The sequence below is a fragment of the Dendrobates tinctorius genome, unplaced genomic scaffold, assembly GCF_039654945.1.
Source record: "Dendrobates tinctorius isolate UK_male_01 unplaced genomic scaffold, ASM3965494v1 ptg000186l, whole genome shotgun sequence".
NCBI classification, from domain to species: Eukaryota; Metazoa; Chordata; class Amphibia; order Anura; family Dendrobatidae; genus Dendrobates; species Dendrobates tinctorius.
Genome location: NW_027361853.1, coordinates 4,361,379 through 4,372,858, shown reverse-complemented (window position 1 = coordinate 4,372,858; position 11,480 = coordinate 4,361,379). Strand labels below are relative to the sequence as shown.

The 11,480-nt window shown below is 42.1% G+C and overlaps 1 protein-coding gene across 1 annotated transcript in view; it reads right to left on the bottom strand.

Annotated features, from left to right (window-relative positions):
- Window positions 1-520: 520 nt before the first annotated feature.
- DCAF5 (DDB1 and CUL4 associated factor 5) overlaps window positions 521-11,480 on the bottom strand; it is a 79,822-nt gene continuing 68,862 nt past the window's right edge. Inside the window, exons 7-9 of the mRNA XM_073552167.1 lie at window positions 10,785-10,851; window positions 6,229-6,356; window positions 521-5,415 (exon numbers count right to left, since the gene is read on the bottom strand). Of these exons, the coding sequence (XP_073408268.1) occupies window positions 3,727-5,415; window positions 6,229-6,356; window positions 10,785-10,851 (1,884 nt within the window). The 3' untranslated portion in view covers window positions 521-3,726. The remainder of the gene's footprint in view (window positions 5,416-6,228; window positions 6,357-10,784; window positions 10,852-11,480) is intronic.

The window sequence follows — 11,480 nt, the reverse complement described above, 5'->3', positions numbered from 1 at the left end:
GACTTTTCAGTAAAATTCACTTAACAGAGTTCTTGCACAAAGTTTTGCTGCCCTATAAACGCCTATAGTTATACTTTCCTACTAAAGAAGCAATGGTCATGGGCTACCCCAGAATCTGTACATAAAAAAAAAAGGAAAAAAAAGTTTGCTAAAGGCCTTAGCACAGAATAGTGAAAAATGTCATCTAATCTCATCCACATTTTGGTACCATGTTCCAAATTCCAGCATTATTAAGGTTCATTGCATTTACAATTAAGGTTTGCAATTAGCAGATCCCATGCACCTTTCAGATCTTCAGAGTTGAGAGGTGTTAAATCTCTAGCTTTTGAGAAAACAAACCAAAAAAAAACAAAAAAGGTTGCATTACATTACCTGAGAGGTTAAAGTTTTGTTTTTTTTTCTGGCCTAAAGGTAGTCATTCTGTATCTATACCATTAATCTTGGGATTTCCCAACCCAAGAGAGAAGATAAGGAAGAACCTATCAGTATATAGTAAAGCAAATTCGTAATCAGAAAATGATTAATTGTTAAAATATGTTTTTTTGTGTTTAGATTTATTTTTTCTATATCATAATCTGTACTAAAAATGAAAAGTTGAAATCTTGAAATTTTCACAAAATTTTTTTTTTAGACCAACTTGTTTTGGGAAAGAACACCTGTACATTAAGCCATTAAGATAGTATAATCTTTCTGAAATGGTTACCGTACATAGAAAAATATACCTGGCTGCACTCGTGCAGCTAAGATTTGATTCATGCTGCCTGCAGGCTGGACAGCATAAATCGTGACAAGTTCCCTTTAAAAGGGAATGTGTCAGAAGAATCTAACCTCCTAAGCATTCTACAGCTCTGTAAAAAATAGAGACCACTTTCAAATGTTCAGTTTGTCTGATTTTTCTCTTTATAGGTATAGTTTTGAGTACAATGTAAATTGTTCTTTTAGTCTACAAACTTTTGACATGTCTCCAAATTTCCAAGCAATAAATGTAGTTTTTTTTTTCTGAAAAGGCGAAATGGTCAAAATATAAAAAACAAACAAACAAAAAACCCCAGTGCTTTCAGACCTCAAATAATGCATTTAGAAAACAAGTTTATAATCATTTAGAAACAACAATACTAATGTTTTAACTCAGGAAGAGTTCAGAAATCAATATTTTGTGGAATAACCATGATTTTTAAAAACATCTTTAATGCGTCATGGCATGCTTGCCACCAGTCTTTTACACTGCTTCTGGCACAAATATATAAGCAGTTCTTCTTTGTTTGATGGCTTGTGATTATCCATCATCCTCTTAATTACATTCCAGATGTTTTCAGTGAGGTTCAGGTCTGCAGAAAGGGCTGCCCATGACAGGGTTTTGATATGGTGGTCTCTTAATTTTTGCCAGAGCTGTATAAGGGCACACGAGGTCATAGGAAGCTGAATAAAATGATACCTTTCTGCGATCTGATGTCTTATTCCTGAGAAATCCACATTTTTCCTTAATATGTAAATGAGCGATTAAGATCTATGGGCCAGACACAGATCTCCCTGAGAATCTGCCTGAAGAGATTATTTTAGATGAAACAGGACATTATCAGCAGTTTGGTAACGTCTCTTTTCTTTTAGGATGTGTGTGCACACGCTGCGGATTCTGCTGCGGATCCGCAGCGGTTTTGGCCCTGCGGATCCGCAGCAGTTTTTGCTGCGGTGTACAGTACCTTTATATTCTATAGAAAATAAAAACCGCAGTGCACACGGTTCGGATTTGCTGCTGTTTCAAAACCGCAGCATGTCACTTCTTTGTGAGAAATCCGCAGCGGTTTTACACCTGCTCCATTGTAGAGGTGTCAAACCGCAGGGGAAAACCGCAGGCTAATCTGCAGATTTGACCTGCGGATTTTACAAAATCCGCTCGGAAAAATCTGCAGCAGAATTCGCAGCATGTGCACACACCCTTAAAGTACGCTCTGGAGGCAGATTCTCTGGGAGATCTATGTCTGGCCCATAGATCTTAACAGTTAATTTACATATAAGAAAAACGTGGATTTCTGGGGAATAATATTAATCGGATTGCAGATATGAAGGTATTAATTTATTCAGCTTTCAGTGATCCACATACCCATACCGACACCTTAGGAGGGTTGATCCAACTGAGATTCCCTTATAAGGCATCATTTTCCATCCATTTTAAGGCTAGTTTCACACTAGCGTTTATTCGACGCAGCGCACGGCGTGAGCTGCGCACTTTTGAAGGTGCGCCCGTGCGTGCCGAACGCAGCATGTTGCCAAAATCCTACTAGTGCACGGCCAGCGCACGATCTGCACACCCTATGCTAAAGATAGGGTGCGCAGATCGCAAGCGTCCATGTGCGATAGTAGGCGGCGATGACCGAAAGGGGTGGGCAGGGGGCGGGGCTTAGCGGCCCCGTGCGCTGCGTCGAATAAACGCTAGTGTGAAACTAGCCTGACGGATACATTGCTACATGACAATGTAAAAAAATGGATGGAAAACAGATAAGACAGGGGAGAAAAACATCCAACAATAGCAACTGAAAAAAGCTCATGAAATCTCTCATGCCACGATTAAGAAGAATACACCGTTTTGGAACATTTGATTCACAGACACAAATAAAGGAAGTTCATTCCCAGCTCTAAAAACCAAAGCCGCAAACATACAAAAGACAACGAGGACCAATTATAAAACGCAGACTAAAAATAGGGCTTTTGCGTTAGAGAGTTCAGCATTAAAGAAAACTTTTCACCATGTATCTCTCTTCATGATCTACTGTAATGGAGTGAATAGATCTAAGGGTTATCCCATGACCGCTGACAGATCTGGAAAACGGGGGTCACAAAGTCCAATGTGAACAGAGCACTAGATCGTGTGTGATCACTGCTCAATTCCCTTCCATGGGTCTATGGAAACACTGGTCTATAACATTGGTTGTTAATGGATGCAGTTTTGCTGGTAAAGCTGCTGCCTACTTGTGAGGTAGAGCGGCCGCTAACAATTAATTTGAAGTTTCAGCTGTTCGCGGTCATTGTTGTGTAATTTTTGCTGGCGCACACCTGGGATGATGATGATGATGATGATGATGAAGATGAAAGGACTAAAAACACCGACTGATGGTAGCGTTGTGTTGGCATAAAACCTTGCTGTCGTAAGATGATGGCCAATATAAATTTTCATATCACTAGTGTGACATTAGTTTCGTTCCTCATTGTTCATTGTTAGTGGGTAAACATCCAGCAGCGCCAAACTAAATGGATGTAGCATCACCCTATTGCTAAACAAAACCACCCCAACAAGAAGTGACTGAAAAGAAGGATTTTCTTTAATTTCTTGGGTCAGTCCTAAGATTTTCCAGTCACAGATATAGATCGATCCAAAACAGATCAAGTGTTTGCTTTGGCAATAAACAGAAAAGAAACCTGTTACCTTGGGATTTAGCCGCAGCATTGGGTCACTTCCACTCCACTAAAAGATTATTATTTTTTTTTTACATCCAGCAGTGCAGGTACCTACTGTTGGCAGATATTTCATACCTACCCTTAACATAAAAAGGGAGAGAAAAAATTATAAAAATAGCTGAAAGAAAACACTGCTGCCTTTAGTGCAAACTCAACCGGGCTATGGCTCACAAACTGACAGACATAGCTCCAGATTTTTTTTTTTTTTTTTTTTATGAATTGTACACACTTTAGGAAATCTCCGCAACAACATGAGGAGACGAAAAGAGAAAACTAAAGTTTCATTTTCTTTTCAGAGGAAGAATTTTCATGTTCCTCTGGCCAGTGTCTTTTCAGTCCGCTTGGAGGCTGTAAACCTCCCTTGTCTGTGTGACATGTTGCATTTTCTTTGGTACCCCTAGAAGAGCCCACGTCTGTTAAGCACACACATCTATGCAGTGATGCCATCTCTGGCAGGGAGATAGTACTGTCTATATTGGGGTGCATACGGCAACAAGGGGCTACCTGCTCCACATAACTTTGCCCGCCATTGTTAGAGTCTATGGATGAATGAAGATGCAAATGACCATTGGTCTGGTGATTACAGGTCACATCTGCATCCTCAGATTTTATTTCTCCCTCCTGGCCCTTTATGCTGCTGTCTGTGCTGCTACAAGGGGATTGCTGGCTTACTGTGACCGGACGAGGTTCGGTGCCCGTTTGCACCGTGCAGCCATCGTGCACATCACAAGAGTCCTCAGAGCTGGACGTAAACTCTTTATGAATGGAAGTTCCATTCAGTTTTTTTGACTCGGATGGATATTCCGTAGACCCTGCTTCTTGAGAAGAATTTTCTATATCTTCCACACAAAGCTTCTTTTCCTTGTGATGCTTCTGTTGGTGGATAAGGCTATCTAAAAAGGAGTCTTTACTATCAGAAGTATGGTCGTTTTCTACAGACGGTGGCAATGTATTACTACTTCTGCTGGTTCCTGGCCTTGTGTCATCATTGTCTCCATCCATAGTGGAAGATTCACCATCTTTACCTTTAGAGTAAGATATGTAAGAATATTGAAGCCATTTGTAAGCTTTGTAGATTTTTCTCTCAACAGAGTCTATATTAGGACAGAGTGAAGATTTCCGGTCCACTCGGGTAGGACTTCTTCTGTCTGGTGAAGACTCAGCAGATGTAGACAGTTCATCCACTGTAATCTGGGGGTAATCATACGCATCCTCGCCAATTATTGCTGAGGTACTTTCAGAGTTCAATTTTGCCTTTTCCTCCTTTTGCATTTTCTGCTTCTGCCTTAATGCATTGCGCTGTCGCATTGAACTCCTACGGTCATTTAGTGTGTCATCCTCATCGCTGCTGCTGCTGCTACTACTACTGCTGCTGGTGTTGCTGCTGCTGGATCGGTCCTCCTCAGGGCTTGGGGAGCAAGGGCGAGGGAGTGTGCTATCCTCTGCTTCTGTTTCCCCTGCATTGTCCTCAGAGTCCGAGTTGTTGGCAATGGCTGCTAGATATTTGTCCTGGTATTTTGTAAGTGCTAATAGTCGTAATTTTTGGGATGTAGTCCTAGATCTTCTAGAGGGAGAGTCATTTGATCTCTGTGATTCCCCAGCTGTGGCCGTCTCATCAGACTCTCCGGGGATCTGTGCGGGAGAAGGAGGTAGGGAAGCGGATGACTCAGAGTCACTATATGCCGAGCGTTCGCTGACGCCAGGGTGGAGCTGCAGAATTGTGCTGTCACTATCAGAGTCTGAGCTCCAACCCTCTATCTCACGCCTGACTAGCGAGTCAAAAAACGCCATCATTCGTGGGTCTTCCTGGATCGACTGGTTGGCATAATCATGGGACAATCCACTTCCACTATTGAGCACAAGTCCAATATATTCTTCATGTGTGTACAAACTGCGGGAATCATCCTCTCTCTCTCCATAAAGATCCCCAGAACAGTTTGGTTGCTTGTACGGGCTCCATAACTAGAAGACAAAAGACAGAAAAGAATTATCATTCATAAAAAATAATGTTCATAAAACACAACCAACAATCATCAAGTGAGAAGGAAAACTAGCGGCAGTATCCATGGATGGGATTTATTCAACTGGCTGCCTGTAAAGGGGATATTTGTAGGCTTACAATATAGACACTGGCTACAAATCAATATGGCCACCTCTGTTTTAGACTAACCAACCATGTTCATTTATTACAAGACCTTTATTTTTTTTCTTATATGAGATTTTTTTTGTTAAAGTTTTTAAGTTGATAACAAACCACAATAAAACCAAAGAATAATCCTCTCTTCTCAATCCAAACTTATTTTCTCCATGGGTAGATAAGAGGTCACAATTACTAGACCTTTATTTTATTATTTTTTATACAGGTGTCCTCTTTGAACAACTGAGGCTGGTTAAGGCAAAGGAGATATAAACATTAGTGATGAACAAACGTGCTGGGATAAGGTGTTATCAGAGCAAGCTCAGGTGCGCTTGAAAAATATATTTGAGTCCCCGCTGCTGCATGTCTCACGGCTGTTAGGGGATTGCCTGCTCTACTGATCATGGAACATTTTCTTTTTCTTCTGTGCCCCTCCTTTATGAAGTTATGCCCTCCAGTAGTAATGTTGCAAATTTTCCCCTTCAACCAATTGGGTGTTTACCACAGAACATCATTTTGGGTTAAATGTTACTGTGGACATAAATTAATGTAAGGAGACGCGTATATGTAGCTATGCTCGGTGGAGTTTCTTATATGGATTCACACAATAATACAAGCAGCTTTATTTAGCACCTCACCTTTATGATCTTCTCTACGCCTGAAGAACAGATCATGTAGCTGTCAGGGTTAAATCGCACTTGATTAACAATTGACCGATGTCCCTTTAGTACCATAAAAGCGCCATTTACAACTCTTCCTGGTCCACCTAGGAGAGAAACGAGCAGGAAACAGTAACACAGACATGATAATTGTCAATCTAACAAAGAGTAAAGAAGCACAGAGATTATATTAAGACGGATTACTATTCTTGCATCTTGCCTTTTCATGAGGAAAGCCAGTTATGTCCTGAGCATGTTACACAGTAATCAGAAGCTTTTGGATTCATGCCAAGTCATTTACAACTCAACTGTGATGCAATAATCTCCTTTGCTCAGGAAGACATTAGCCTATTTGTGACTGCAGGCCTAATGTCTCCTGTATGCTTGGGACGCAATCTGTTCATATGTAGAGAATCACTGCTAGGACAAGCAAAAGTCACAGAGAGAAACACAACTAAGTAACACAACTCTGAAGCTAAGTAACACAACTCAGATGCTAAGTAACAAGGCTGAAGCTAAGTAACACAACTCTGAAGCTAAGTAACACAACTCAGATGCTAGTAACACAACTCAGATGCTAGTAACACAACTCAGATGCTAGTAACACAACTCAGATGCCAAGTAACAACTATTATACTAGGTAACACAAGTATTATACTAAGTAACTACACTATTATACTAGGTAACAACTATTATACTAGGTAAGAAAGTAGGGGAAAGAAACAGGTCTATAAATTGGGAACACACAATCAGATAAGACAAAATGAACAAACTTTATTACTAAATGCTGACACAGATATAGAACAAGCACAGTATCCAAGTTAAAAACAATTAAAATTGCAAGAAAAGCAAACAAGTCATGTCATGAAATAATGATGTACTGACTCTCCCACATCAAAAACCCCTCCACACAGAAAAGCCTATATAAGAATGATAATGTGAACACAGGGCAACCTGCAAGAGTTAGTAATATAGTTACCATACAATGGCATCAATGTTAATGGCAAAAAAGGCCTGCACCTGACACATACGTAGCAATTGACAGCACCATGCAGAGAATGCTATACATATGTAGAGACACAAAAGACCTGATAGTCAAAAAGTGAGTTAATAATGAATATGGTTACCATACCATGGCATCCGTGTTGATGGCAAAAAAGGCCTGCACCTGACACCTAAGTGGCTATTCACAGCACCATGCAAAAAATGCTATACATAGAGACAAAAAAGACCTAGTAGTCATAAAGTGACTGCATGAGATATGTATGGGCCAGCCAAACAAAATTCAGTGTGGCCAAACCAGCACAGGAGAGCTTGAAAATGGTTTCTAGGTGTGTGGCCAAATTTAGTTAAAGTGCCGAGTGCAGCTGTGGGAGGGAAGCAAAAGGCCCCACGTGTATCGCCACTGCCTAAGTGGCTTCCACAGGGTAGACTAAAGCACTTTAATATAGTGATTATGTATATAAGGTGTTCTATCGTGTTGTGAAAAATTGCACTAAACTTTTTCTCAGACTTGTTTCACAAACAGGGGGCAAATTTACTTTAAGAGTCCAGTTATTCTTCTGTGAAATCAGTATGAAGAATGCAAACCATGTCCATTATAGTCACTATATGCTTCATCCCCAGGCAGCCCTATTGCTGTGGGCGCCACATGACGTCTTTGGCCTTAATTGCGGTATTCTACTTCTGCTGACTGCCTGACCATTACTTTAATCATTTCTCTTCCGGTTTTATCAGTGATCAGGACTTCGCTACTGACATCAGCTTGACTGACAGACTGGATTAGATTATAATGTGCCAAATTTATCCTGGTGGCTCGTCCTGGAGGATACATTTGCCGTATCTTTAGACCATACATATCAGACTCTGGCCAGTGGGCCAAATCTGACTCGCAGGGTGGTTTCATTTGTCCCGTGACACCAGAACCACCACCCCTATGTTTGACCATTGTTCTGTATAACGCACTATGTAGTGGAATTATTCTGTATAGAGGACTGTGTGGGGCCCGTTATTCTTTATAGAGGACTATGTGGAGCCCGTTATTCTGTATAGAGGACTATGTGGGGCCCGTTATTCTGTATAGAGGACTATGTGGGGCCCGTTATTCTGTATGGAGGACTATGTGGGGCCCGTTATTCTGTATGGAGGACTATGTGGGGCCCGTTATTCTGTGTGGAGGGCTATGTGGGGCCCATTATTCTGTATGGAGTACTATGTGGTGCCCGATATTCTGTATGGAGGACTATGTGGTGCCATTATTCTGTATGTAGCAATATGTGGTGACATTATTCTGTATGGAGCAATATGTGGTGCCATTATTCTGTATGGAGGACTATGTGGTGCCATTATTCTTTATGGAGGACTATGTGGTGCCATTATTCTGCATGGAGGAATATGTGGGGCCCGTTATTCTGTATGGAGGACTATGTGGGGCCCGTTATTCTGTATGGAGGACTATGTGGTGCCATTATTCTGCATGGAGGACTATGTGGGGCCCGTTAGTCTGTATGGAGGACTACATGGGGCCCGTTATTCTGTATGGAGGACTGTGTGGGGCCCGTTATTCTGTATGGAGGACTATGTGTGCCATTATTCTGTATGGAGCAATATGTGGTGCCATCATTCTGTATGGAGGACTATATGGTGCCATTATTCTGTATGGAGGACTATGTTGGTGCCATTATTCTGTATGGAGGACTATGTGGGGCAAATTGTACTGTATACTGGTTGGCCTGCAACTTTGTCTAAGTTTTTCATTTTGGTCCTCTGTGTGTTTGACATCTCTGCTTTAGACTGTGCAGTGTAACTTTACACCATCTCTTTCCTGGCTTAGTTTAGACCAGTTTTTGGTGCAATTTGGCTCTTTTAAGTCATGGCCCATTTACACAAAAATATCAACCCCATGTCAAAGGAGGTGAGAAATAAGTGTCTAACCCTTAATAAATGTGATGCACACCACTTGCAGCAAAGTTTTGGCACATAGTAAATCTGCTCCAATGTGAGTTTTTTCTTTCACCTCATTTGCTGCTCCTCGGCTTAGGAAAGAAATAAAGCGTCGCTCATGTTTCAATCACGATTGCCCAATGTCTTTTGCTGGATGAAGCCAGGCTTGGAAAGGTTGTAAACCGTCCACAGATAGGTTACCTATTGTGTGAGCTGCTTATAAAAGATCTACTGTATTTTTCAAACTATAAGACACACTTTTCTCCTCCAAAAATCTGTAGGAGAATGGGGTGCGTGTCTCACAGTCCGGATGTACCTGCTGTGGCCTTGGATGGGGGTAGGGGAGTGGCAGAGCAGCAGGTCACAAGAGGCAGGAGCCAGCGGCTGCAGCTAACACCTATGCCCACTGCTAAAGAAAAATGAATATTACCTGCTCTCCACGTCCATTTGAGTGGACAGCGGTGAATATTAATTTCTCCTTAATAGCAGACACACTGCTAGCTGTAGCCACCTGCTTCCTGCAGCTGCTGGGCTCTGAAGGGTCTGCTACTTGAGGGAAGGAATAATCACTGCTCTCCACTCCCATAGGCGTTGGGAGCAGTGAATATTCATTGATCTTTAATAGCGGGCACAGTAGTCGCAGTAGCCAGCTCCCTGCAGCCACAGGGCGATCACGTTTTCCGTTATTAAACAAAGTGAATATTCACTGCTCTACACGCACATGGGAGTGGAGAGCAGTGAATATTAATTCCCTTTAGTAGCGGACACACGTGGTCATCCGGTGGCTGCAAGAAGCCAGCGGCTGATGTTACTGTATTCATTCATTAAAGATGAATGAATGTTCATTGCTCGACACGCCCACAGCATGAGTATTCCAGCAGCTGTCCTCTGATTGTAAGCAGCGCATGACGTCACTACCATGCGCTGCTTGCAACCTGAAGTCAGCTGCTGGCATCAAAACAGAACGTTTCGAGGGACAGCAGGGAAGGTAAGTAGGCTGGTTTATGTTTTTTTTTAAATGCTCTTCTGATGGGGGCCATGAATACCAGGATAAGGATGAGGGGGCCATGCATACCAGGATAGGGATGAGGGGGCCATGCATGCCAGGATAGGGATGAGGGGGCCATGCATGCCAGGATAGGGGATGAGGAGGCCATGCATACCAGGATGGGGATGAGGGCACATACATTCGTCACTATCATGCGCTGCTTGCAACCTGAAGTCAGCTGCTGGCATCAAAACAGAACGTTTCGAGGGAGCGCAGGGAAGGTAAGTAGGATGGTTTATGTTTTTTTTAAACGCTCTACTGATGGGGGCCATTAATACCAGGATAAGGATGAGGGGGCCATGCATACCAGGATAGGGATGAGGGGGCCATGGATTCCAGGATAGGGAAGAGGGGGGCATGCATACCAGGATGGAGATAAAGGGATCATGTATAACTGGATTGGGGACATATATATACCAGCATGGGGCATATTAGTACAGAATTGACCATATTTTTGCTTCAATTTTTTTTCTACTATTTTCCTCCGGTAAAACCTAGGTGCGTCTTATAGTCTTAAAAATAAGGTACAAATGCATTAACACACCTGCTTCTGGGCTGGACGGGATCTTCCACATGTACAGGTTGAAATCATCTGACCCGGAGAGGATGTACTGAAAAAAAAAAAAAAGAAATACTTTACTATATGAATCTCTCCTTATCAGGTTGCTCTAGAAGTTTATAAGGCATAGGATAGAGACATGCTATATGTTAATCCCCACACGACAGGAGCGTTCTGCAGACTAGCAGACATCTGTTCTTCATGACACACAAGATACGCTTCAGCTTCCATTCATAGTCACATTTATTAGGCAGCAAAAATAATTCCCCTTACATCATCTGAACAAGCAGCATAGATCCCAATGGATTTACTCAGGAAACAAGTAAATCCAAGGAGCGCATACTTGTTAGAAATAGACTCAGACTGTACAACTTAATACAAGTTAGACGAAGGCCCCCCATGACATATTATTGCCAAGAGAAACTGCTAAGTTCGGCCAGAATAATCAGCACTCTCATGTATTTGGAGCGGTAGCCAGATAGTCCCCATCCATGTCTGCTGTCACCGGAAATACAGGTGACGGGGGAGTCAGAGTTGATAACTAAGTGCCAGATTATAGCTGCCTAATGTCTGAGACACAGGGACACGTGACCTGTGATTAAGGAATGCAATGATGTACGAGGATCAGTAAACCTAAACCAGGAAAGGAGGCGGTTGCTATTGACAGACCACGTACACTAA